Genomic DNA, 27,783 nt, shown 5'->3' on the forward strand with positions numbered 1-27,783 from the left:
TGGTTTCCGCAAAATAAGTTGCCAAAAAGACGTATTATCAAATAAAATGAAACAGCGGCAAATGATTCACCAAAGCCAATCTGTTGGCATAGAAACCACACTTAAAGTGGCATTCAAAACATTACATTTCGATCACCAGGACTAATTGAAACTAAAGTAGCGAAAAGTGAAGTCAGTTTATGTTAAGTATTTATTTCTATTTGTCTTATTAAACTTTGATTACATCTTCATAATTATATCCGTAGTTTTACATAAAATTTTCAATAAAATCTCACGGGGTTATTTACAAAGTTCACTACAAATTTCCGTAGTCGCCTACTCATGGTTCTTCAAAAGTCATGGTTCAATTTCCCATTTTAAATAATTTCTTTTGCACAATTATTGTCCAGAACAAAATGTAAACTATATTACATCATTTAAAATCTGATGTTAGAACTTGCTCCCATTTAAGACTTAAGGTAAACCGTTGACCAAAAATAAGTCGAAGAAAAAACAAGTGTTTTTTATGTCATGTATATTTGGGTCAAATTTTGATCATTACAGCATCATGCGCGCGTTGTAGGACCCGTTGTTGATGTTGTTGTAGATTTTACGCAATTAAAATTATCCCATTGAAGTACTGTTAGGCTGTATCTGTCACAAAATGAACCATAACACCAGTTGGAAGAAGGATCATATCCTCTACTGATTTCTTCGCCAGGTTTATAATACCTGCCATTATAGTAGCATCCCTTGGGAGGTGTCGTTGTTGATGAGGTCGTAAATGACATTGTAGGGACAGTTGTTGATGTTGTTGTAGATTTTACGCAATTAAAATTATCCCATTGAAGTACTGTTAGGCTGTATCTGTCACAAAATGAACCATAACACCAGTTAGAAGAAGGATCATATCCTCTACTGATTTCTTCGCCAGGTTTATAATACTTGCCTTTATGGAAGCATCCTATTGGTGTTGTCGGAATTGTTGTTGTTGTTGTTTCTGTTGTTGTTGTTGAAGGAGTGATAGCTTCTCGTTTGCCTTTACAGTTCAATTTATTACGAAATACAACATGGCCATAATCATTACAGTACCTCCACCAGCACCAACTGGTTCTTGCACGATATACTTTTTTGATGCTGTCACCAGGCTTATAAAACTTCCCGTTGTAAACGCATCCTCTCTTAAAAGAGTGACAGTTGGAATACGAAAGCGCAAGAAAAAGTACAAAAATTGCTAAAATGGAAAAAATTAATTTAAACTTTGTGACAAAGGCTATGGTGAAGTAGATTGTTACCCTAGCAAAGATTGAATATTTAATCAATTCTCATTGGACGGTAAGCTGGTCCAAATCTACAAACGATGCAAGCAAAAAAGTGTTCGCAGTTTTGTGATATTAAATGTACAGGGTTTTTTTATCACAATTTTTAAATTACGTAATAAAAAAAAAAAAAGAAAAAATGAAGGCAGAGAAGAACTAGCTATAAAGCATTTTTTAATTTTACTGACTTCAAAATGTAAGAATATTTTTTGCTCTGCAATTTTTTCAAAACATGTTTTCTATTCTAGATTGTTTGATGCATAAAATTTGATTAGGTTAATTTCTCATTGCATATATGAACTAAACTTCTTTCTTTCAAAGCGACAACTGCAACGGGTCTGTTACACGTTGTAAAATTTGCTAAAGGCTAATTTTATGTTTTCAGGTTGTAGAATATATTAGGAAGAGGCAGATTTTTGTCAAAAATTTAAGAATGCTGAGGCTGAAGCGAAAAAACACTATTCTCATAAAATATGTGTAGCCTATGGAAAAAAGATAGACTGGTTTCATCCAGGAGAAATCCATCCCCCCTTGTTAGATCAATCTTTCTCAATCTAAAAGAATAGCACCTACCGAAAGTAAACATCTTGCTTTTTCATGATAAGAGAAAAAATGTCGTTGTTGTTGTAGCGTAACAAGTCTTAAACAAATATTTTTTTCTCTCATAGTTACCTTAACATTCGCGTACCTAAATTTAGTAAAGAATGTTACCAAATAAACATTTTTGTTATTCTTGACGACTTGGTGTTTATAAGCTGTTCAAACAAGTTTTATGTTTGTTTAGTGATTTAGCTTTCGTCAGCGATATTTGTTTTCACACTGCTGTAAAATTTAAAGTCATTAGGAGAGAAATTTTGGCGGGAAGAAAATATGATTGGAGGGAAATTTTGCAGAATTGGCCGAATTTAATTTAGCAGATGAAAATTTGGCGAAGAAAAAAAAAGTAATTTTAATGTTAAATTTAATTTAAAATAATTGACGGAAAACGAAAAATAATTAGTTTTGGCAAGAATTTAATTTAGCTGTTTTATATCAAATCACCAAATCTTCTTCCCTTAATTTAACGCAATATCTTTAAAACTTCCAATTATCATATTCAACAGGTATTGGTGAGGAACTGCAGTACACCAACCTCCCTGTCTTAATATGGTTGTTTCGACAATGTCAAATAATTCACAACGGTTAAAAAATAACGAAATTTGAGCAAATATTCCAGCTTTTACAAATTTGCTATTACCAACCCCCTCCTTTAATCCTTCATTAAACATACACAAAATAATTGAAATAAACATTCATTTTTAGTTTTCCTATACATAACAAATAAGTACTTAAAAAATCGATAAAAAGTTTATAACATTACAAAAAATAATAATAAAAAGATGTGTTGGCTGTCCTGCTGAACTATAAGTATGGATGACATCTTTGTTGAAATCCATTTGGTGGAAGATGATGCTCTCTGTGTTGCGTTCTTTGCACTGGCGTATTTAATGTGCTTTCAAATTGAGGTGAATGCGATGTATGTTGTTTGAAGGGAATAGCACGTTGGTCGAAGGGAATGGTATGTTGTTCTAAGGGGAAGGCATGACGCTTGAGGGGGATGATATGATGCTCGAACGAGACTGTGTTATAGTCAAACGGAAGGGCATTGCTTTGATAGGTTTGGTGCAAATCTTCTTGGAAACGTGTCTGCATAAAGTTAGGCGGGATACGTAGGCTGGGTGGACATTGTAAACTAGGTATAAACGTAGCTAGCCTGTGTTTAGTTGATTTTTCGTTGGATATGTTAGAACAGAATGCCATGTTTTGGTCCCATTGTTGGTATGGGATAGCTTGAGGCTTATTTACTAAAAAATTATCAATCGTTTTTGAATTTGATGTCGGGTTTTCATACAAATCTCGCATAGTTGGGTTAATAAATTGTCTTTTCATTGTTCTGTTTGTACATTCATGCTCATTATCGTTTGGAACCCAACGGGTGGTAAACGTATTAGTTTTTTGGTCTTCTTTGTTTTCTTTATTAGGCATGATTTTAGTTGTGTCATCTATTCCACCCACATTTTTGTCAGTCTACATGTAAAATTACGAAACGTCATTCAAAAGAATTCGGTATAAAGAACAATTATGCAAACTTTAGTACAGAAAGCCTCAGCTATTTTAATCTCGAAGCCTAATTTCAATTGTTATTAGACTCCAAAGTTCACCCCTTAATTTTTCAACCTCCTTCCCTAACCCCGCTACCTACTATTAGAGACTCGAGAATCCACCCCCAATATTCCAAGCTCCTCCCCTAACCCCCGCCCTCTACTATTGAAGACTCAAGAGTCCACCTCCCCACCTAATATTCCAACTTTATCCCCTAACCCCCGCCCCCTACTATTGGAGACTCGAGAGTCCACCCCCTAATATTTCAACCTCCTTCCTTAACCCCAGGCCTCTACTATTGAAGACTCAAGAGTCCACCTCGTAATATTTCAAACTCCTCCCCTAACCCCCACCCCCTACTATTGGAGACTCGAGAGTAATTCAAGAAACTAACCATTGATGAATTATGTAATTCGTGCATAACTTTCATCATGTGTTTTTTCATACTCGAGTTTTGATCTTCTAAAATTTTAATTCGATTTCGTAACTCTTCATTACAGAGCAACGCCGCAGTCTTCGACTTCAAAAATTGTTCAATAAGACGGTTCAATTCCTAAAAGCAGTAAAAATCGATATTAGAAAAGTAACAAAATGTTTTTATCTCAAAATTATTTTCAGGGGTCGCGGTAATAATTGGAGAAAAAAGAAGGTTTAAAGCAAAAGCGGCACAACCGTACTAAATTAAAGGAAATAAAAAAACAATTTTTTTGAACACTATATTTTGTTTTTTTCTTTTATTTTTTATCACTCTTTTTTTTTTCGTTTTTTTGATAAATTTCTCTACCACTTCTCGCCCTTTCTCGGCCATTTTGTTCATAAAATCTTGGTTTGACGAAATGCAACAATATTCCTGGATGCAGTTATATGTGTCAACTCATGGATGTATCAATAGCCCGTTTTAAGCAATGTTGCGCAAAAGTTAAGGCGCACACGTTTCTAAGCTGTTGAAAAGATCCCAGTCGCAAATGATAACAAACTTCTTGCGCCTAGCCTCCAGAACATGGTAGAATGGATCGAGGAGGAATTCAATTGCATATCAAACGACAAGGATATGATTTCTAAGCCTGTAGTATAACAACAACGTACAAATCAAAAGTTCGAAGTGGCACATTTTATGAGACATGTATGGAGATCACGAAGAAGATGAAGACCCCTTTTTAGAACTTGTTAAGGAAATTGTAAAATTTCCCTTTTTAAAAAAAATAGATAATAAGAATAGAAACCAAAATAGAAAAAAACTTCTCTGATCAGACCGTCTAGCTCTGTAATTAGGGGAAAATTCGACCTTTGTCGCATTAAATTAGAGAAAAAAAACAAAGGAAGGAAAAACAAAGAGAGTCGCGCTAAAAATTAGAGGAAGTAAATTAGGCATATTTAGAAAAGAAGGCCACATGCGTTAAATAGAGGACTCGTTAAATTAAAATAATAATAATAATAATATTTTTTTCCGATTTAAAGGAAGAACTAGTTCAACTTGAACACCATTTAAGTTGAGATAGTTGTAGATGAAAAAAATATGTAGTAGCCAGAAGACCCAGCGTAAGTTTTCTAACCACTGGAAAATCGGAATAGCTGAGGTGGGGAATATTACGATGGGTCGCAAACGGATTTCCTGCCGTCAGAATACTGACCGCGCTTTTTGATTGGTTACTTCTATTGTTCTTTACTTACGTGATCATTATGGGGAAATTCATTGTTTTTAGCGCGATTAGTCTCACTAACCCAAACAATATAATTAATTCTCGTACTTATTAAGAAGGTGGGACGTGACCACGCTGGGTTTGTGTTCATTGGTTGATGTTAATTGGTGGATTTAGATTTTAGGGATTTGTTCTGACACATTCGCTTGCGTCTAAGGCTTTCGTATAAGAGAATCTGAATTTTGATGTCCTCGAAAAAACACTTAATTAACTAGAGTAGGTAGAACTTTCGATGAGCAGATTTAGTGAAAATCGAATCCACGCCTAAACTTCATCGCTTAGTTGCCACACGACCTTTAGAAATCATCCTTAGATCTCCTCCCTAATTCTCCAAAAATTCGTCTCGTGATCAATGTAAGCTTTTTTATAAGAACTTATCGTTTTTGTAACTAAGAACAAATTGATTCTTTTCAAATACTCTTTGAAGTTAGGTAAAGATTATGTCATCTTTTTCTTTATTTTTCATATTTTTCATATAACTAGCTAGACATAAATTTTAAAGAAATTTTAATAAGTAGATATAAATAAGAACAGATGTTCTTATTTTTAAGAATAAAATAAAAACAAATCAGGCTGAAAAAGACTGGAAAAATAAGAACAGCTAGCCACGAGTCATATTCCGACAGTTTGTGGTGTATAAAGGCGTAACTCACCAATTCCGTTTGTGTGGCTTTCTCCTCGCATTTCGGTTGAACAAACGCTTCCAAACTTTCACTATCGAGAGGTTCGTTTTTTATGTTCACCAGAGGCTCCATGTTTTAATTGTTATGTTGGCTGAGTATCTGTTATAAATAAATCTGCAAAATAGAGTTTTGTTATTATTATGCTAATTCGAATGTCGTTTATCCGAACACCCGCTATTTCGAACAAACTTCTCGGTTCCACGATACACACAAAAATAATGATTTTATAATTAGGAAGTTAGGTAGTTGGAAAATTAGTAGTTGGAGAGTGAGGGAGTTGGAGAGTGGGGGAGTTAGAGAGTTAGTAGTTGGAGAGTGAGGGAGTTGGTGAGTTAGTAGTTGGAGAGTGAGGGAGTTGGAGAGTGAGGGAGTTGGAGAGTTAGTAGTTGGAGAGTGAGGGAGTTGGAGAGTGAGGGAGTTGGAGAGTTAGTAGTTGGAGAGTGAGGGAGTTGGTAGTCGGTGAGTGAGGTAGTTGGAGAGTTAGTAGTTGGTGAGTGAGGTAGTTGGAGAGTTGGTAGTCGGTGAGTGAGGGCAACTCCCTTACTCACCGACTTCATGTGAACTACTATTGCCGATCAGGCATATGAGAAAAGTGGGACCCGATACCCTATGTGATACCCGAGACCCAATACCCAATACCTTGATACCGAGACCCGAGACCCTGATTTTTTTATTTATTAATTTTTTTTCGGCGATGTTTTATTTTAATAAAAATCCTAATTCTTTCTAATTAGTTTCTTATTTTTCAACCTAACATATGGAAGATGATGTGTTGGTTTATTCCAAGCAAGGCGTACGTTCATCACAGGATTTGGCGATACATATGCGAAAATTGCTAAAACTAAAATGCTAAAACTAAAGAGAAAAACGCGGGCAAAAAGAAAACGAAGGTAACTCAGAGATGAAAAGGGCCAGCTAACGTCAAAAACGTTCCAATTACAAATTTAAACGATCCATCAGCTCCTGCACAAACACCATCTACACTACCGTTACTGCAGCCTACTGCTACTTCACAGACACATACTTCATATTTAACGCCACCAATATATTATCTGCGCCTTTAATACAAACATAATCAATACTACCATCAACTCAACCTATTACCTATTCCACCTTCAACAACAGTTAATAAAACCAGTACCACCTGTACCAACAGATAATGATTATGTTTTGTTCCTTTTCAACTACGCCCACAAGAATGTATTAACTTGATGGTTGTGGAGTAAATTTTGGACAATATACAAAATTTAATCGTGGTTTCGAAAACGAAAAGGAGTTATTTCGACCCTACAAGAAAAAACAAACATACTCTAATGAATTTAAAAAAGTCTAATATCACTTCAATCATTCATGTTTTTGAGCAGACAAAATAATTTTTTTATGGTAGTTTCATTTTGTAGTTCCTGGTGATATAAAACCATTCTTGAGCCAGCAGCATATTCGCATATTACGTGCAACAAATATTTTCGTATAGCGAAGAAATATACATAACAAAATGTGTTTTTATTATCGTTCATATTAAAAATAAAAAAATAATAATATAAAAAATAAAAAAATATCAGGGTCTCGGGTCTCGGTATCAGGGTATTGGGTCTCGGGTCTCGTGTATCACATAGGGTATCGGGTCTCACTTCTCTCATATGCCTTGCCGATCACTGATTGAAGATTCCGCTCTCTATCTGTAGACTTGTACATGTTTAAAAAATTCAAGTCAATGCTGAATAGCTAGCTAGTTGTCTGGTATTACGCCATTAAAAAAGTTATAAGCTTTTTTACTTTTTCATTTTACATTTTTACATATACTTTACATTTTTAATTTTTATATACTGGCAAGTTTTGCTGCTTATCTCCTTCAGCTAGATTTGGGTTTAAATTTCTTGAAAATCTACGATAAATGGGTCATAGTTTGGCAAGCCAAACTTTTTCTTTTTCTAGACTCACATTTTCATTTTGACATTCATAAACAACACTCCGTGGCGGTTAGAAACATAAATATAAAAATACAAAAAAGCGCCGCGTCTCCAAGTGCCACCATTAAACGTGTAAAATCACCGTAAAATTACCCTTTCTGACGCTATCTCATTAAAAAATCATTAGGAGAAAGTATTTTTCAATCTTGGTTTTGTCAACACCTGGGCCTTAGATTCATCTCACGTTGTTTCAAGAAACCAACCAGAATACTTCCAACCTGCACCGAGCTGACATTTTTGTGCTGCGCTATAAATCGTTGGGATATATAAAAACATTTAAAGAATTATATTTTGCTGGTGTTGCTGGAACCCTGTACTTTAAATAGAAAATTTCATTAGAAGTGAGTGTGATTTAGTGTTGCAATACCTCCAACGGAATTTCACGCATCGGGTGTTAAAAATATAAAAAAATAACAGGCTCTACGAAAGAGAGCAAATACGACTTTCCACTTCGTTACCGTGAAATTTAGCAGCTCTCCCCTCGACGACTACCTAAAAATAACTCAAATCCACGACTCAAAATTACCTATTTTCGATTCCCACCGAAGGTGTGTCGTCTCCAAGAGATAAAACGTCAACGCTCATCCTCATCGCCTTGGTAAAAATGATAGTCATAGAAGAAAACCCTTCTAATAATTTTCTGCTAAAAACAAGTTGTTTTACAAAGTCATACGCATGTTTTAGCACTGTTCAGGCCGACATTTCGATGAGGAAAGACACCATCGCACTCACTCAGTGAGAATTGCGGTATATTATTTTAATTTCATCCTTGGTCGAAAGATCCATGAGTTTACTAACCCGTCCAACTGAAAACATATCAACATGTCATATATAGATACGTAAATAAAATAACACAGGAATCATCATTTAAAAAATATTTGCTAATTTAAATTAATCGTGTGTTTCATGCTTAAAATGTAACAATGCTAGCAGGTGCTCTATTTCAACTCTCATGTTGATGGCACAATAAGTGTAAATCATTTTTGAATGATCACATTACGTCAACCGTTTGTCTTTATTTTTGCGCATTTTTTCATATAAACAAAAGCGATCAACATTTTCGTAAATTCACAGAAGAGTTTTTTGAGTATCGTCTGAACGTTAATGTTACATGAATGTTTACAAAAGTTAAAACATTTTGCGATCTTTTTGCACATGCGCAAGCGTTTCTGTAGGTAGAAAATATAAACAACAACAGATCACATTTATTTATTTCCAATGGATTAATTCCAATGGATCTTTTGTTACCCAAAAAATCTTAATCCTCATTAATAGCCATTTTACCCTGTGCGAGTCCTGCTTTTTTTATCTACACAAAAGTGCGCGCATGCCCATTGTTCTCAAAATAAAATCAAAACAACTACGTCACGCGGAAATTGGTCTATACGTGGCTAACTTCTTACTTATTATAAGAGACAAATTATTTTAGTTAAAGTTAAGCACAACCTTGTATTTACATTTTTAATATAATTATTACAGTACAAACATAAAAAACATTTAAAATAAAATTTTAAAAAAAAATACCTAACTACACCACATGCAGTTTCAGTTTAGACTTCGGTTTGGCCTTGGCTCATTTACAAAATTGCGAATGATTAACGTGAAGATAAACTAAGGCTACCTTTACACAACGCTTTTCTTAAACAAGATAATCTACTGTCCTTTGCGAAGTAACCTTGGAGGCCAGCGACCCCCTGTTCTTTTTGATCACATGACATTCTGAAATTTTTAAATTGCTTTTAAAGTGTCAAACTTCCAACAGATTTTTATATAAGTGCTGGTCAAATCGTTACAGCGCGAAACACGTAAGCATGCGATCAAAAATCGGTAAAAATGGGGCCAACTGTTTGACCATAGTAGCAGGACTAGGTTATGAGAAGAGCATGTTTTAGAAGGATTGTGCTATCCAGTAATTACAACAGTTAGTAATCTAGGTAGAACAATCAGGTCTTTAGCAACTAAAATTTTGAAAATATAATTTCTTTTTGTCCATAAAAAGAGTCTTGTAAAGAAATGTGCGCGCAATCTTTTCGTCCCCAGGGTTTGTTGGCTGTTGTCAAAGCCACTAGATCTTACTTGACGCTAACAAGTTTCTTCGCCGCCGGTCTCGATGTCAAAAAAGCAAAAACTTCTGGAGATGAGGTTGGTGCCATTACAAGGGTTAATTAGAATAAATTTCACAAAGAACGTTTTTTACGAATTTTGAGCTACGGAAGAAAATGCAGCTAAATGGAAACGAGACTTCGCAACCATGCAACCACGTTTTTAAGTTTATAGCTAGTGCGCATGTGCTGACTCGTGATATGAAAGAAGCCCAAACGCATCCTCGTACTAACAGTTTTTTGACATAAACCATCTCTTTTGGTAGGGGAATGGTACAAACGTACAGTTCGTACTTGAAGTTCATGATTAAATTTCCTGTGATTGTATATATTACGCCCTTGTGACTTTTCCTCTAAAATGGCGCAAGTGTGAACGCACTTAGTACGAAATGCAGATTTGCAGCGCCGCGGAACAAGAACGCTTGAGTGGAAAGGAAAGTAAAACAGATGTATAACAAAAATAAATATTTCTTATCACTTTAAATTTCGTAACACAATATATAACTTAGACAATGACGAATAAATTCAGTGAATTAGATAAAACATCAAAAGAAAAACGTGAGGAAACATAAAAGCAGTGCGCACACCACAGTAAATATTTCCACACGTTTTCACGATATAGTTAAGCCGATACACATAATTTTTATAAGCATATGAAAATTTGAGAACCGGCTCAGCAAACCTCGTCCCCAGAGTTCGTTGGGCTTTTTATATTTGGACAGTCTGAGAACGAAGTTGCTGGCTCGGGGTATGCTTAGCAAACGTTTTTTTAACAACCCCTCCTGGAAATAAAATTTGTTTATTTTCAGTACACAAAAGTATGCTTATTCTTTAGTCAATCTGAGCCTCGACATGCTTATAAATATCATGCTTATATACAAAAAAAACATACCCCGTTTAGATTGCATATTCAAAGAAATAGTGAAACATCTATCGTTGACTAAAAAGCGTGGTCCCCCAAAAAACTAAAATATTGTACAATAGTTTATACCATGGTTGCATCTCCACAACATTCAGGAATAACTCAATTCAAAAAATTTATAATAATCGCCTCAATAATATCATTTAAACTCGATTATCTAATTTTTTTTTGTCATTAAAGTGATTGGGTAACGTTGATTTTCACTGGAAACCACACACGAACTATGCCTTTTGTAAGGCCGTATTCACACTTGCAGATAGGCGTCGCTCCGTAATGGCAAGCCTATGCAGACGTTTTGAGCTGTATCGCTCATACAACTGAATAAAGAGTTAAATTATTCTCCATAGCAAATCACCTAGACTCGATGTCCCTAGTCTGGGAATTATTCACAAAAGTAATTTATCAAAACAGAATAAGAAAACAACGCCCACCCAAAAATCAAGTGTTTTACAAACGCCTCCTATTGTAACGCCCTCTTCTTATGAAAAGAGGAATCTAAGTCAGCAAAAGGATTAACTTACATAATTTTAGAATATCAACTTACTGTATACATTTATAGCATTTTTTCAAATAAACAAGACTCAATTTCTGGTTCCTAATCTGCCATAATAGTAATAACAAAAAAAAACTATTTCTGATATTTGCAATAAAAAACATTTTGGAGCGATACCTATCCGCAGTGTGGTCACACGTTTTAAGTAAAAACTGAAAAAATAAAAAACGAGATGACAAGAAAATAACTAACCAGTACGAGGCTAATAATTATCATAATTAAAAAGTACTGGGAACGAAAGGAATTAAATATTTCTGATTTGTATTAAATAATGTATAAATTAATAAAACTACACAATTTCGTTCCCATACCCTCGCAGTTTTCTTGGGGCTGGCTATGGGGAAGAAATTGTGTAGAAGATTAGCAGAACCCCAGAAATTAGTTATAATTTACAATTTATTTGATTAACAGTTTAGTGTGGATCAGCGCTGCCAGTACGGTTAAATGGGGATTTGGACTAAAAAGAATAAATTAGTGTCATTATTAACGTGCAATCTTTTTCAAAGATCTGGTGACAAAGTTGACGGTACAAATACGACATTATTTGCTAGAATGTGAATCAGTCGGTGTTAGTCGTTAGTTACTGTTGCTAGCGTCAACATTCATTGTGTCGCATAGATAGTGCCGCGAGGAAAGTTTTAAACATTCCTTGAAACCTAACATTATGTTTAGAAGTGATAAAACACCCTTTTAAACAAAACATGTTTAGTTCTGCAAATTATACTGTCACATGAAAAACCATGCGAAGCAACTTTAAGTTGTTTTTCGGCTTAAAACTAAAAAAAAACATTATAAACAGTGATAAAAAAAAACATATATAAAATAAAAAAACAAATGAAACAAAAACATAAAAACATAAAAGCAAAGATATGTGCGTCTACTATTATCTTTACTATGATTTTAACGTGCGGAAATAAAATATTTTTATATTCAAACATGCTATGCACACATGATATATCAAAATAGATAACCAGATATTTTTCGGTATCAAATCATTCAAAATTTCATAAAACAAAATAAAAAAAAACATTGCAGAGAACTAATAGAAGTGAAACGCAGCGCGTTGTCATAGTAACACGCGTTGTCAACGAAAACCATGTGCGTTGTCTACTGTTTGTCGCAGTCCGTAATTGTTATGACTATATACTCTGTCTTGCTGTTCGATGATTGGTTCATTTTGGTCGTCATTTTCAACCTGTATGTTCTAGTGTAAAATGCACACAATAAAAAACACAATTTAGAAAACATTTTTTCATATCACGTGTCTTATCTAGGGAATAAAGAAAGTGAGACGACAAGTTGGATTACACGTCAAAAGGCAAAAATATAAGAAAAATTGCGTTTCTTTTGCTTAAATATAAAAATCGCGTTTCATCTATTGGTAAGCAAAAAGAAACTCACCCTTTGTTCGTTTGACAGTTGAGCTAGATGTGACGTACTTCGTGAAATACGATCCGATTGTGGTATTTTAGATTGCATACCGAGATTTTCCCGCGAAGAAGAACGTTTCAAATTTCCTGAACTAATTTTCTCCATTATTTTTTGGCCTCGATTACTAAATGTGCGTTTTAGACGGGATAATGTAGTTTTGTCTTTTCTTCGTTTTTCCTACACGTAAAAAAAACATACAAATCTGAAGAAATTTAAAGTCAATTATATAAAGTTCAGTAATTATTTCACATTTTTAATCAAAACATTTTGCAAAACATTAAGATAAAAGAAGTATTCGTAAGAAATGTTCATAGAATTTCTTCATAGGGTCAGAGTAAGACGATATTTTCACCAAGCCAGATTGTTACCTCCTCTTCCATTCTACCATCCAGATCTTCAGATCTTGAAGAAGATTTTAAACTAGCACCTACTCCACTAGAAGCTGACCCGTTCCCTCCATCAGTTCCTAGTATACTTGCTAACTGAGACTGACGCATGACGTCCATAGGCTAAAAGTTATGAAATAGTAATATCAACAAGTTTTAAAACATTATATGAGTTTTTACAGCAGTCCAAATGTTTAAAAGAGTTGTACTCGTACTCGTGCTGTAAAAGTACTCGTGTAACCATATATTTTCCCGATCAATAATTCCCAACTGCAAAACCTTCAAGAAAAAATAATAAAAATGGCAGCCTTAACCCCGATTTAGTAATAGCTGCACTAAATATACGGATGCCGATAACAAATATGGCGTACATTTTATTTGTTGACTGTTCCTATTTCGTTCAAGCTACACCCATGTTAGTAATCTCCCTGTTGCCTCAGCGTTTCGATTAAAAAAATAACCTACATTTTTCTTAGACCTGTTAGCACATTCTTCTAATGTTTCGGCAGCGTCGAATTTCCCTTGTCGTCGATATAAAGCAGATAAATTTCGTAACGTCGTCGTAACAGTAGGACTAAGAGAAAACGAAGCATGTTAGCGCAATGCGTAAATTAACCAATTCTTTAAAGAATCAATCAATCAAGTATTGCGTTGTTTACCTGTCCACTTTGGCTGCTTTATGCCATCCACCATATTCACCATAGGGTGCGTTATCTTTCCCACGCTGGTAAAAAGAATCAAAAGGATAACATTTTAACAGCTAGCTGTGTTAAGATATAGACATTTCACACTGACAGCATATCGGGATAGATAAAAATATTTAACTGAGAAACAACCTACCCTACTCTCGTCATCTTTACCAAATTCACGTTCATGAGCTCTTGTAAGCACCTATTAGGAAAAGAAGCAGCGTTATTTCTTCTAATCTTCACATTATAAACAAGGACTTGAAAAGGAAGAAATCTTTTACCTCTTTGTAGAGTTGTTCAGCAGCTTTATATTTTCCCTGTTTCAGATAAGCCGAAGCCTAGAAGTAACGTACAATATCACAAAATCATCCTTGACAATCTTTAAGGATTGCTATGCGACAATTTAAATGACAAGTTTATAATGAACAGGTAGTTAGGGATAAGTAGTTGCGCTTATTTCAATTTTTAATAAGAGTTTGCTTATACAGTCAATACAGAACCATACTCTACTTTTTACATGGCGCATATATGTAAAGATTAGCCTGTGCTCCTTACGACTAGTTCTTGTATCATATAGTCTAGAGCCTGGCAGTTAAAGTCAAAATGTTTATTTAATTACAGCACACATAAACATATTTATACAGTGTCTTTACTTCATTCTAAACAATATCCCCAAAAGATCTCAAAAAGAAAGAAAATGTTATGTGTTGTAGGAGCGCGAGATAAAGAACTACATTTATGTTATGTTCATTTTGCTTATTCACGGTCTGTTGTTATCTCTTTATACAACACGTGTATCGACATATATATGTACTAAAAGGCAAGCGAGACAAGTCTGGCTTTTCTATATAACACAAACCTGACTAATCATCTTTTGTGGTAGTCATTTTTTTATGTAAAATGACACCGACAGAACAGTGGAATTTATCTGTGATGGGTGTCATATATATATATGAGTACATACCAAATTATTTTTAGTTTTTGCTACATTAGGATCATCAGGGCCTAGTTGTGTTTCATATATTTCTAAAGCTCTTTGGTAGTACATTTCAACCTAAAAAAATGGGTAAAAAACAATTACTATGGACTTATCGTACAAAGAGAATTCATGACAACAAGAGAAAGATCCGAACAGCATCAACACTTTAACTTAAAATATGCAAAGTGAAGTCACAACAAGAAGAAAAAAATTCGAACAACTATGGTTATAAAACAATTTTTAAACAAACCTCGTCATATTTGCCTTGATTCTGACATAAAAGTGCCAAGTTGTTTAGTTGCTTAGCAACATCTGGATGATTTTTACCCAAAACCTAAAAAAAAAAAAGAAAAATGACCTATTTGAAATTATACGCAGAAAAAATATGTCGAAAGCTTAGGAAAATCAGTGATTTCTTTTAACTGTTGCATACGGTATATTTACACATGATTTTGTTTTTCTCTAGTGAGTTTCTACAAAGATTAATGGTGGAAATATTAAAAAAACATCCTATCAAACTCTTATTTCGTCGTACTTTTATTTTATATATGCTTATAGTTATCGCAAAAGTAAGATATCCTATATCTGTATATGTGTATATCAATTATACTTAAAATACAGATAAAAGTGAAGAAACGAACCTTTTCTCTAATCTCAAGAGCTCGCTTGCATAATGGTTCAGCCTCTTTGTATTTACCACGTTTGCCATAAAGAACAGCCAAGTTGTTCAATGTTGCAGCGACCTAAAAAAAACAAATACAGTCACAGTCAATAATTCTACATGTTCAAGTTTTTTGATTCTCGTTACCACACTTCTTGTACAAGGTCCAAATTACAGTAAGTTTTCCAGATCAAAAAAATGCTTCTGTTGGAGTTTTTCGTAAAAAACCTTCTTAATCTTAAGTGAACATTCCTTTTTTCAATTGGATATCGCCCACTGCGATCTGTTATTTATATTTCCAACATACCAGAATGCGCAAACATGTCCATTATTTTCAATGCAAATTAACAAAATTACATCACATAGAAAACTGTATACACTATACAAGTACATCAAACTTCTTAAATTACTGGTCACTTACAGCAGGATGATCTGGACCCAAAGTTTTCTCTCGTATTGCTAATGCATCATTGAGAAGATTGGCAGCTTCTTTATACTTGCTTTGATCTCTGAAGATAAAAATTACAAGCAGTCTTCATTTTCAAATACCCAAAGCTTCGTTAATATAAATGCAGAACATTTTGCAGGTAGAAAGGTTATTTTCTCAACATCTTTTAATATGGCTCAAGTTTATATTCTCAATTATATTACATGCACACACTTTTAACAAATTTTCCAATTCGTGAATGTTTCCAATTCACACAGTTTCTGCACACAAAGTATAATGTTTAGAAAAGTTAAGAACTGAGCATGAAATAATAATCGAATTTTTTTAAAAATTAATCACATCTTTTTGCAGGTTCGCATGTTTTCATTTTATTAAATCCATGTGGACTTAATATAGGGGGACTCCTTGGTCTTTTAAAGACTCCTCTCGTTTACCAATTCTTAGTTTTTTCAACATTTTTTAAACTCTGCTTAAAAAGCAAAAAATTTGCAGGAATATAATTAATCACTTTTATTTTTTTTTGTACAAAATCCAACCCCAACACTATTAAGATTAATTATAATTAAGTAAAACTTCAACTTTTATAACACCTTTTTACTTGAATATTATTGACATTGAAATGATTTCATTTTTTTTTCTCTGCCTGAATACAGTAAAATATTTTGTTCTAATTTAAAGTTGATAACTTTTCATTGTTTTATAAGAAAATTTTATCTTCTGGAACACAATGTTGCTAAAGTTTGATGTAAAAAAATACTGTTGCCGCAGTTTCAATGGATCAAGTAAAAGATAAGAATAGCCGAGTTTTAGTATCAAAAAAATTTGAAATACATTTATATCTTTGATTTTTTAAATGAGGATTTGAAATTTTTGAAATCTTTGTACATTCATCAGATATTTCCCTCATGAATTACTAGTAAAAATTAAAAAAACAGCAACATCATGATTTATAACAAGATATTATATTGCAAATGGAAGTTTATGACTGTCATGTTGTTTATTTTTTTATAATTAGAGAAGTGTTTTCTTTACGAATTCTGTTAAAGTTTATTTATGCTTTAAACTTAAAACTACCATTATAACAAAAGTTTGTTTAAAATCCAAGAAAATCTGGGTGTGTTTAACTGTTTGGATTTTATTTTCTTTGTTTTATTTGTTTTTGTTAGTCAATTACACGGTCAGTGAGGAATTGAGACACAAATGACCTCTCACGTCAAAAACATTAGTAAAAACAAACAGATGTGATATTTCTAAATGTATGTCAATACATGCAACTAGTTTGTTATTCATGTTTAGGTAGAACAAAAGAACAGTAAACAAAACATTGTTGTCATTTTGTATATATCTCACTTTGATTATACAGAAAGCGCCCTATCAAAAGAGCAGAAAATTATATGGTAAAAGATTTAAACATGCGGGATTTGCTTTTATTTTTTATTTGGCTTACATGAAAATACACAAAATTGCTTTCTGATTTTATTTACCCAATTTCCACTTACACAAACAGATACTTCCTTTTTGTATTAAAAAAAAATCAAAAACTTCCGAAAAGCTTTATTAAACTAATAACCATTTTCAGCAAATGTAGAATTACTGTAACCATATGCAATTGTAAAAAAACTCAAAATCAAAATACCAAGAATTTTCTAAAAAATTCAGCTCTTTGCTCTACAAATGAATCAAAATTTTGTTAGTAGATTAGTGGACTTTCACTTCCATGAGAATTATACAACATTCCAATTTAACAGCCTGGATTTGATTCTATTCTACACTGAAGAAATCGTTCTTGTTTTTGTTGCACATGTCTTAGTTGCCTAGATAAACCATCTCTATTTCCCCTCAGCCAAAGTTTTTCAATATTTCCAACATCTAATTTGGGTAATTCCAATGCCAAATGCGTTAAATTATTATAGACAATATCATGTAAGTATATTTTCAAAAATCTTCGAACAGGAACCAACAAAAATTGAAGCAGATCCTTCATTGTAAATCCTGGTAGATGAATTGTCTTTCGGACAATACCAAATCTGCCAATGAAAATGAAGACTCTTGTAGAATTTCAACTCCAAGTAAATCCCTTACCCAAAATGTCATATTTTAACAATACGGAAAAGTGCCAGAAAGCTCTAGCTAACATTAAGTATATACTGATCCAAAGTAGCACTTTATGTGTGAATAATAAATTAATTAAAAATAAATTGATCAAGAATATTTTTTTACCTATACACAAGAGCAAGAATGTTTAACATGGTTGCTACATCAGGATGGTCATGTCCAGACGTTTTCTCCAAATCTTCTAATGCCTGTTTGCAAAGGGGTACTGCAACTTCATATCTTCCCTGTAAAGAATTATATTACAAAGGGTATACAGGTCTGATAATTTAGTGGTATTGATACATTAATTCATTAACCTATCATGAAGAACTTTTAAAACTGTTTATTTCCTCTTTTCCAGGCTAACTAAACGATACTGTAACAATTGTTGCTGATTTTTCTAATGATAGGAACAAAATTTGTGATCAATAATAGTACCAACTATTTTGAAGGTATACTTGCAAACAAGGACTTAGAAATGGTTGCAGGGGAGTTAAAAAAATTAAAATAAAAATTGATCAATTTTATGACAAATTAACGTTAAGCCAGTTTCTGGGCCTGAGGTATAAAAATTTGACATTTTCTCTACAGGCACCATCATACAGAGTCCTCTGCAAAACACCAATAGAAATTCCTAATTGGAGCATAATGGCCACTATTGTGAAATTCTAACTAACATACTGAACATGGAATCTATTCTAGAATTTGACTTGAGCTGTTGATTATATTACAAGGTTCTTGAGGACACAACCAAAAGGCAAATACAGGCATTAATAACAAAAACTATACCAGCTCATAATTTTAGAAAAAGAGCGCAAACAATTGAGTTATAAGGATGTATCATTAACTAAAGTGCTTTTAGAACTTATCTTATTTCCTTTCCTAGGTTTCTATTAAGGGTTTTTTAGAGGGGAATAAATGTTCAAGGTTTTTTGGGTCTTTTAGACTGATTTTCGGAGTTTTGATAAAGGTTGTCAAGATTTACAAGTTAAAAAAGCACATAAAATGAATTTCATAAAATCACCTGGGATGCATATTGAATTACTAGGTTGTGCAATGTTCGAAGTCGTGCAGGAATTTCATACACACCAGCGTTATTTACAGAGCTTGCAACAGAAGAAACCTGACTCAAAGTGTCATCTAAAAAAAATTTCATCATTTACCACTTGCCTTGTTGTATATATTGATGATTATGTAGATGACTAAGTTAAAAAAGTACCTTCATCTTTATCTGATTCATTTCCTTCATCTAGAATATCCTCATGAAAATCACTATCGATACCCTCATCCTAAACGTTAAAAAATCTTACTTGATAGGCTAAATTTATTTGGAAAATAGAATCTTTAAATTTATTCGAATGCTTACCTGATGTCTGGATTTAAAACGTAAAATATATTTAATTGCTAACCTGTGGCCTCTCTTCGTCGTATACCTTTAACGTGTTCATGTACTCCAAATGTTTCTTTTCTTCCTCTAATTGTACAGCATTTTGTTCACTAGTCTGAAGTTTCTGCTGGGTAGCAGAAAGCTCTTCACGCAACCAAGCGTTTTCTTGACACAATCGTCTGACTTGCGCTTTTAATTTTTGTTTTTCTGCTTCTATTTGTCCTAAATGGCTGCATAATGCCATCATTACCTGTAACATAAAATAATTAAACCAATGTATGCTTGATTAATTTTCAATAAACAAGACTTCCAAACACAAATATAACTGCAACAAAACAAAGCAAAACAAAAAACCACAAATACAGCAGATGGAGAATTGTGTAAAATTTCATCCTATATTTTGCAGTACATTTTTAAGTTTTATTTTAAAGTTGTCCAGAAGGTGTGCATTCAAATATTCCAAATCATAGCTGCAGTTGAAAATGCCACATGGTGTTAAGCTAGAAGTATATGCTAATTTGATGTATGAATTTCAAGATCAATGAATCTCAGTTTAACATGAGCAATATTTTTTACAAATGCTTTAGAAAATGTTTAACAAAAGTATTATTATATACAATGTACAATAAATAAAAAATTAAAAAAAGAGCTCTCACCTGGGCCTCCCCAATTCCTAGTTCAATTTTTTCTAATGATTTTTGAATGACATCGACTTTTTCAGTGGCATCTTTGCTGCTACTTCCATCATGGTCTCCATTTCGCTGTTTCGTTGACAACTTTACCAGCAAGCCATCATGTTCACTTTTAAGGGTTTCTAACCCTCGTAACACATTTTTTGTATTTGATATGATTTCATCCTGTGAGACTTTCTCACTTGTGCTTGTTTTTTTCATTCTGACTTCATTACATAGATCAGTATTACTTTCTTCTAAAAAATTATATGCCAGAAATCTATAATTTTTAGCAAACTTTAAAGTTAGCCCAAAATTAAAAAATATAATTTTCCCTTATTCAGTGTCATCAATCTTTGCAATCACAAGCACTCACACTGTGAACTGCGTTCATTTCATGGTACGAAACATTTAAACTTTACCCCCAGGAATGAAAAGTGTAAAGGAGTGGAAAGGGTAAACAGTTTTTCTAAGAACATTTTTATATGATGAAAATATATTTTACGTAGCTACAAATCAATGTTAACAAACACAGATTTTTATATTATGTATATATGTCAGCTAGTATACTAAATCATATAAGTTACCTATACCTAGTCTCTTTTATTCCAAATATTTTATGATAGTGATTCTATATCTGGCTGATCTTGTTTTAAATCGAATCAGCAAACATTTGTATATAGCTATATACCTTTTTTAATGCTTACATTTTCTGCAGTATGCCTTCTGGTTCTAACAACTGCATGGCAGGCAGAAACATGCAGAAACTTGCTGAAGAAAGGTCTTTTTCAGCCCATTTCTTTCTATGGAAACATTTTTGAGGCTTTAAACTATTATAGAGTGTAGATAGATAACTTCTGATTGACATATATGCATACAAAGTGGTAACAATACATTAGTACGAAGAAACAGACTAAAAAAGACCTCACTTTACCTAGCGCTGGAACCTTTTTGTCTGCCACGCAATTGTTAAGGCCGCCGAGGGCTTACTGAGGAAAATGTAAACATTCAAAAAGGTCTATACTTAGCTTTAGTTACACCATCAACACAAGTACTAGAAAGAAGGCTGCATTGTAATCATGTACATGAAACATGAAATGGAACAGCATAAAATTAAAAAGGCAAGAAATGGACACAGAAACCCATTTTTCTTGGGCGTTAATTAGCTAGGTGAAAACTACACGAAGACAAAATTTTACCCTCGAAATATTCGCCAGAGTGTCAAACTTACTATCCAAGTCACCCAGGGTTCATGGTAGCTATAATCAGACACAAGCAATTGAACACTTTTAGCACCTAGATATAGCATCTAGCTAGCTTAATAAAACCGGCTAGCTAACTATGTTATACAGCTGTGCTACATATCATAAACAGATTGTTGTGTAAAAAAACTTTGCGATACCACATGGTTTCATTTAAGACTTAAACATTACTGAGTAAAAGACTACTACTAAACCAATTCAACGAACCATATTCACAACAACGGCAGGATACCCTTTTGTTTCGACTTTTTTTTTCTTCTCCCAGAAAAGTAAATAAGGCGGGCAAGATTTACGGGTAAATATATGCGGGGCGCTGTAATGCAGGACTTTTCCGGAAAAAGTTCTACGAATTCTCTCTCGCCCACCTCCGCAAACCAAAACCAACTCAAGACTAATATGAAATAAACGTATTTAAAATTAAGAATATACAGGTTGTTAAAGATCGGTAAGAGAATGGAGCATAATTTTTACTTGTAACAATATGTTAAGAAAAATTAGGAAATTGAAAAGAGCGGAATTTCCCGAAGTAACTGTTTCCTTCCACTGGCATTAATGTACAGAAAACAAATATCAAAATAGACTCAAATAAATGATAAAAATTCCCGGAAAGTTACTGGCTTGTGTCGTTTAATACAACTGTTAACGAGTATCGATTTTGAGGAAAACATATGACTTTCAGTTTCAACTGCCGACGTAAGCAATGTTGAGGTGAAGCCACGACACCTTCAAAAAACTTCGACTGTCTTTAGTTGTATCAATGACGTAGCAAAAATAGCATAATTGTCAACCTCGTCCCCAGAGCTTCTTTAGGTATCTTTATTTTTTTACCGTCCTGTATAAAAATATCTAACAAGCCCTGGTGACGAGATTGTTTATTCCATCCTCGTCCCCAGGGTTTGTTGTCTATGCCATAGCCTCTAGCGCTTACTTGATGACTAAACAAGTAATTTCGCCGCCGCCTCGATGTCAAAAAGGCGAAAACCCCTAGGGACGAGGTTGTTGTTTATTCGTTAGCAGATTTCATATTCGTCATTATTGATTGGATTAGAACCTATGCCGTCTTAACATGCCAAAAATTACCCCGAATGTTCACTAATTCGAACTATTGTAACGATAACTATAGTTATGCAAGTTTCTCTTCTTTTTTTAAAGATATTTTTTTAAACTGAAGATACAACAAATATTCTTCTTTATAAATTTCCAATGTACAAGGAAAACATCAACAAGATTATATAATCTATGATTTGAAATTTATATTCTTGATTTGAAATACTTTCGCTAAGTCGATCTAGTTTCACTTTTTTGCTAAAATGTTAGTCAACAAATACTGCCTCCTTAACTTGAAAATTCGAACTCTGAAACTGTCTTCGTGGTTCTCCTCTCGCATTCGCATCCCTATAGCTCATTAAGCTAAACCTCAAAAGTAGAACGCGTAGATATTGGAAATTTGAATTATATTAGCAGAAACACCCTCGTTCCCAGGGATTTTTAATTCTTTGATATGAGGGAAGACATTAAAAAATTTCCGCCGTCTTCTCTCATATCAATAAGACAAACATCACGAGGGTGACTTTAGGACCATACTGCGTATAATTTTTAATCAGCGTATTAAATATTCGTTCTACTAAGATGTCGTTCTTAAACTCTCGAAACACCTAAATTTTTATAATTTTATATATTCATTATCTATATATTACATTATTTTTTCTTGTCTCTTTTTGCATATCAGACGGCGAGACCTATCAAGCACAGCGCAGACGAAAGACAAAAAACCCTGTGAACAAGGTTGTTTGTGACACCTTTACAAGGCTCTTCACTATTTACATTGAGTGGTTGGAATAAAATAATGAAAATTCCAAAGTTTCTCTTCGAAAAATAGTAAAATAATTAAACCTAGTTCCAAGTGTTTTTTTACGCGTATGATTGCTGATCGCATCACGGCACATCAAACCTCCATCACAGGCGTGAAAGAACCCTGGTGATGAGGTTGTAGAAGTGTTTATAGAATTAGATTAAACTATAATTTTATTTTTATCTTTGGACAAAAAATAGAGCTAACGCATCACTTCCTACTTTCGAAATTTCTGTAAAGCCGCGGACACACTATAATAATTTGCCTTGTCACTCGCCTATTGCTCAAAAGAAAGCCTTTTTTGATTGATCTTTCTTTTTCGTCTAAAGTATCCATAACGAGCACCTTTTTCCAACAAAAAAGTAAGACGAGTAGCTCGATGAACTCAACCTCGTCCTTAGTGCTCTTTTTCACATCACTTAGAACTACCATAAAGTAGTGATACGTTTAATTTTGTAACTGTTCAGTTTGGCTTTTTTTAAACATGTTACATGAATTTTAATATTTAGTTCAGCCTACTGAGCAGAAACACAAAAACTCTAAATTGGCTAATACGAACTACAAGTTTTAGTAATATGAAATTTCATCAAGGAAGACAAAAACACACCAATATATTGTGTATTATTCTATTATGTTTAAAAGTATACAGGATAAAGATGAATTATAATGCCCCGATGTAATAAGGGTCTTACCAGCTTAATTAAAAAATTATTAAAAATTCTTGGAAAAAAATTAAGTGGGTATACTATCATTTTGTTTAAACCGCATTGTTTACAAAGTTTGCGAATACAATAAATAAGATCGGTAACATCATTTTCTGACATCCAGGCGGTTGCGATTTTGTTTAAAAAAAACACTTGAAGCCGTACTTCAAATACATTGAGCAGAATGCCACGAGGAGGAACATACGCTAATAATTCCACCAACCGAAGTTTGGGCAGAGTGGGGATGCCTATGGGGAGTGCACCTGTGTCTTCCAGATCTTCGAGTTCAAACTATTATGCCTCAAGCTCTTCTGCTAAGACATATGTTGATAACTCGATGAACCGAAACTTAGGAAGGGTTGGAATGCCTGTTGGAAGTTCACCAGCGTCCAGAGATTCTGGTAGCAATTCGTCTTCGTCAAGGACGTATGTGGATAACTCGATAAATCGAAACCTAGGAAGGGTTGGAATACCTGTTGGAAGTTTTCCAGCGCGCAGAGATTCTGGAAGCAGTTCGTCTTCGTCAAGAACATATGTGGATAACTCGATGAATCGAAACCTAGGAAGGGTTGGAATGCCTGTTGGAAGTTCTCCAGCGTCTAGAGATTCTGGAAGCAGTTCGTCTTCGTCAAGAACATATGTTGATAACTCGATGAATCGAAACTTAGGAAGGGTTGGTATGCCTGTTGGAAGTTCTCCAGCGTCTAGAGATTCTGGAAGCAGTTCGTCTTCGTCAAGAACATATGTTGATAACTCGATGAATCGAAATTTAGGAAGGGTTGGTATGCCTGTTGGAAGTTCACCAGCGTCCAGAGATTCTGGTAGCAATTCGTCTTCGTCAAGAACGTATGTGGATAACTCGATGAATCGAAACCTAGGAAGGGTTGGAATACCTGTTGGAAGTTCTCCAGCGTCTAGAGATTCTGGAAGCAGTTCGTCTTCGTCAAGAACATATGTTGATAACTCGATGAATCGAAACTTAGGAAGGGTTGGTATGCCTGTTGGAAGTTCTCCAGCGTCTAGAGATTCTGGAAGCAGTTCGTCTTCGTCAAGAACATATGTTGATAACTCGATGAATCGAAATTTAGGAAGGGTTGGTATGCCTGTTGGAAGTTCTCCAGCGTCTATAGATTCTGGAAGCAGTTCTTCTTCGTCAAGAACATATGTTGATAACTCGATGAATCGAAACTTAGGAAGGGTTGGTATGTCTGTTGGAAGTTTTCCAGAACGCAGAGATTTAAAAAGTGCAATCAATACAAAGGAAGAGAAAGTCCAGACACGCACTTATGTTGACAATCGAGTAAATAGAATCTTGAACAGAGTTGGAAAACCTTTAGGATCAGTGCCACTTAAGTCTGTCCAAATCAAGAGAAGGTATGTAGACAACGCTTTGAATAGAAGTTTAGGGAGAGTTGGTCTTCAAGTGGGGAGCAAGCCACTATCCCAATCATCGCTCGTTCAAAGTAGCAACCAAAGGGTTTATGCTGACAACCCAGCGAACAGGAGATTAAAACGAGTTGGGCTTCCGCTAGGTACCAAGCCTGAAGAGACTTCGCAGCATAATGAAAAGACTTACCTTAAAATGGCTTATCAACAGCTGATGAACTCAGTATGTATCAGGTTGACCTTATCTGTTTGTTATGTGTACTTTTTTCATATTTCTGCCCATCCTTATCCCCCAGGGTTGGTTGCTTGATGCCAAAGCCACTTTTTATAATATTTGCAACAGACGACCTATTTAACAGACGCTCTTTCTAGTCATACCGCGATGCTTATTGTTTAACCAATAGGCACGTCGTTTTTTAAATTTTAAATTTATTGTTGCACAAACATTTAGGACGGCGATTTGGATGAACTGTCTGCGTCATGGGGCAATGCCTCAAAAGAATACGTTATGGACGCAATGGAAGAATGCGTCAACCGCATGAATGTATGGAAGGAATACTGCGAACGTTATTATGAAGAAACATCCAATGAATTTTCTTTGGTGTCAGAGGCATCTAATGACTCTTCCTTGGTGTCACGCATGGACAAGGCGCACATCTCTGCAAGTCTGGCAACTTTGATGTCAAAAAACAATGCTGCCGATTCGTTTCAACGTTATGGCGGTAAAGTGATTCCATTTGAAGATCTAATTGTGGAAGAAAGAATTGGGAGCGGAGGTTTTGGGCAAGTGCATTCTGGAATGTGGAAAGGTATAAGAGTTGCTATAAAGAAGCTACGTGATCAACGCGTAAGCCGAAGTCTTTCTGCTCAATTTGAAGGTGAAATAAAAGTTTTATCTACGCTGAATCATGAAAATATCATGACCTTCTATGGGGCTTGCTTGGAGACATCTAATCTATGTATTGTGATGCAATTTATGGAAGGGAGCTTGTATGATCAGCTGCATATTGTCGAACGGCAGTTTCACGACCGACATAAAGCATTCATTGTGCGCGAAATTGCTTGCGGTTTAAAATATCTCCATTCGAAACAAATCGCACATGCAGATATGAAGTCGAACAACGTGTTGTTAAACATTTTCGACGATGACATAGCGAGTGTCAAAATCACGGATTTTGGATTGTCAATGATGAAAAGCGAAAGTGAAACTTCATCTTCTGAGAATAAACTGGTCCGATATATTGGCACACCTAAATACATGGCACCCGAACTTCTCAGAGGGGAGTTTTTAAACAGAGGGGATATGATAAAGGCTGATGTGTACGCATTCGGTCTGATTATGTTTGAAGTATTTTGCGAGGAAGAACCATTTAAGAACTTGAACATCAATCAACTTCAAAAGCACGTCGGAGAAGGATATTTAAAACCGGACATAGATGGGTTAAACATTGATGGCCGGCTGGTTTCTTTGATTAGAGTATGTTGGGATAGAGAGCCAACAAGACGGCCATCAGCTGAAGAATGTTTCAATTGGTTGGCGTCAAAAACAGAAGAGTAGTTATTTTTACGAACGCAAAAATTGTTATTTTACCGAACGGAAATAGTTATTTTACCGAATAAACACCCAACGTGATTCTAATTGACCATAACTGGAAGAAGAAGATTTTAATGCAAAATTGTACAAGCAAATTTTTTTAAAAGAACCATGGAATGAGATGCTTTTCTTATTCTTTTTCTTATTTTTTCTTCTTCTTATATGTTTAACTTGAAATTGTTCTTATTTTCTTTCTAACAGTTTTGAGAAAGTATAATGATGATCTTTAAACTTTTGTTTTGCAGATGTAATTTTTATTTTATTTTTTAATTTTTGTACGCGTGGTTTGAATATTAAACATATGTCGATTAAAACTAATGAGATGTTATTCTTATTGCGAAATATTTTCATGTGCCTATATAAACTGGTATATTCAAACAGGGTTGCCAAACGGAAATAGGAAACGCGATCCCCCGACCAATCTAGGAAAACTTCCTATGCATTTTTAATCTTCACGTGAGTAGCTTTGTTTGAAGAAACAAAACACAAGAGATTGAAGAAACTATAGGTTAAGTCAATGAAGCTTGACCGATGACATTAATACACCTTTTTCATCACAACACAAGCATAAGGATGTGCTTAAAAACATTACAAAATAACAACAGCTTCAGGCTCAAATTTTAGCAAATCTGTTGACCCCTCACGCAATCAAAGCTTGTCTATTGCAGGCTACAACCACCTAAAATTACGTTAAGGATCCCACGATTACGTTAAGGATTCCACGATCCAAACTTGAATTTTCCTCAGAATCGGAATAAGCCAGGATTTAAATTCTTCGTCTTTTTTGCTTACGTGCTAACTGTGAAATAATATCAAAACTGACGCAATTGTTCATTGACACACTTGTAAACTCACATAGCACTCACATA

General features: G+C 34.3%; 4 protein-coding genes across 5 annotated transcripts in view; 1 reads left to right on the forward strand and 3 right to left on the reverse strand.

Moving 5' to 3' along the window:
- Positions 1-27,783, reverse strand: part of LOC130657557 (talin-2-like) — a 90,290-nt gene that overhangs the window by 56,991 nt on the left and 5,516 nt on the right. The gene's annotated exons all lie outside the window — the stretch shown is intronic.
- On the reverse strand, positions 173-7,065 carry LOC130657564 (uncharacterized). The gene is made up of 4 exons (XM_057460551.1): positions 5,794-7,065; positions 3,835-3,993; positions 1,872-3,365; positions 173-1,213 (listed from the first exon to the last, which is right to left on the reverse strand). Exons 1-3 carry the CDS (start codon positions 5,893-5,895, stop codon positions 2,700-2,702), a joined length of 927 nt encoding a protein of 308 aa, XP_057316534.1. The 5' UTR covers positions 5,896-7,065; the 3' UTR covers positions 173-1,213; positions 1,872-2,699.
- LOC130657561 (kinesin light chain-like) lies at positions 10,348-20,434 on the reverse strand. Of its 2 annotated transcripts, none has more exons than XM_057460547.1 (16): positions 20,102-20,434; positions 19,468-19,695; positions 19,278-19,347; positions 19,083-19,198; positions 18,185-18,303; positions 15,938-16,025; positions 15,497-15,598; positions 15,106-15,189; positions 14,841-14,930; positions 14,158-14,214; positions 14,028-14,078; positions 13,847-13,911; positions 13,653-13,761; positions 13,170-13,310; positions 12,772-12,978; positions 10,348-12,574 (listed from the first exon to the last, which is right to left on the reverse strand). In XM_057460547.1, exons 1-16 carry the CDS (start codon positions 20,336-20,338, stop codon positions 12,455-12,457), a joined length of 1,884 nt encoding a protein of 627 aa, XP_057316530.1. In that variant the 5' UTR covers positions 20,339-20,434; the 3' UTR covers positions 10,348-12,454. The 2 variants fall into 2 exon arrangements, with proteins under 2 accessions (XP_057316530.1, XP_057316531.1); XM_057460548.1 differs by having other exon boundaries at positions 10,348-11,827; positions 20,102-20,432.
- Positions 24,011-27,242, forward strand: LOC130657559 (uncharacterized). Its single transcript, XM_057460545.1, has 2 exons — positions 24,011-25,543; positions 25,772-27,242. Exons 1-2 carry the CDS (start codon positions 24,119-24,121, stop codon positions 26,876-26,878), a joined length of 2,532 nt encoding a protein of 843 aa, XP_057316528.1. The 5' UTR covers positions 24,011-24,118; the 3' UTR covers positions 26,879-27,242.

The sequence above is a fragment of the Hydractinia symbiolongicarpus genome, chromosome 9 (assembly GCF_029227915.1).
Source record: "Hydractinia symbiolongicarpus strain clone_291-10 chromosome 9, HSymV2.1, whole genome shotgun sequence".
Lineage (NCBI taxonomy): Eukaryota > Metazoa > Cnidaria > Hydrozoa > Anthoathecata > Hydractiniidae > Hydractinia > Hydractinia symbiolongicarpus.

Excerpts from the sequence above, each read along its gene's own strand:
- LOC130657564 (XM_057460551.1), bottom strand. The coding sequence starts at position 5,895 with ATGGAGCCTCTGGTGAACATAAAAAACGAACCTCTCGATAGTGAAAGT. Across the intron at positions 3,994-5,793 it reads AAGCCACACAAACGGAATTG|GAATTGAACCGTCTTATTGA; the intron begins GTGAGTTACGCC and ends TACTGCTTTTAG. Across the intron at positions 3,366-3,834 it reads AATTACATAATTCATCAATG|ACTGACAAAAATGTGGGTGG; the intron begins GTTAGTTTCTTG and ends TTTTACATGTAG.
- LOC130657561 (XM_057460547.1), bottom strand. The coding sequence starts at position 20,338 with ATGAAAAAAACAAGCACAAGTGAGAAAGTCTCACAGGATGAAATCATA. Across the intron at positions 16,026-18,184 it reads ATTCTTGCTCTTGTGTATAG|AGATCAAAGCAAGTATAAAG; the intron begins GTAAAAAAATAT and ends TTTTATCTTCAG. Across the intron at positions 13,912-14,027 it reads GTAAAGATGACGAGAGTAGG|CGTGGGAAAGATAACGCACC; the intron begins GTAGGTTGTTTC and ends TCTTTTTACCAG.
- LOC130657559 (XM_057460545.1), top strand. The coding sequence starts at position 24,119 with ATGCCACGAGGAGGAACATACGCTAATAATTCCACCAACCGAAGTTTG. Across the intron at positions 25,544-25,771 it reads ATCAACAGCTGATGAACTCA|GACGGCGATTTGGATGAACT; the intron begins GTATGTATCAGG and ends ACAAACATTTAG.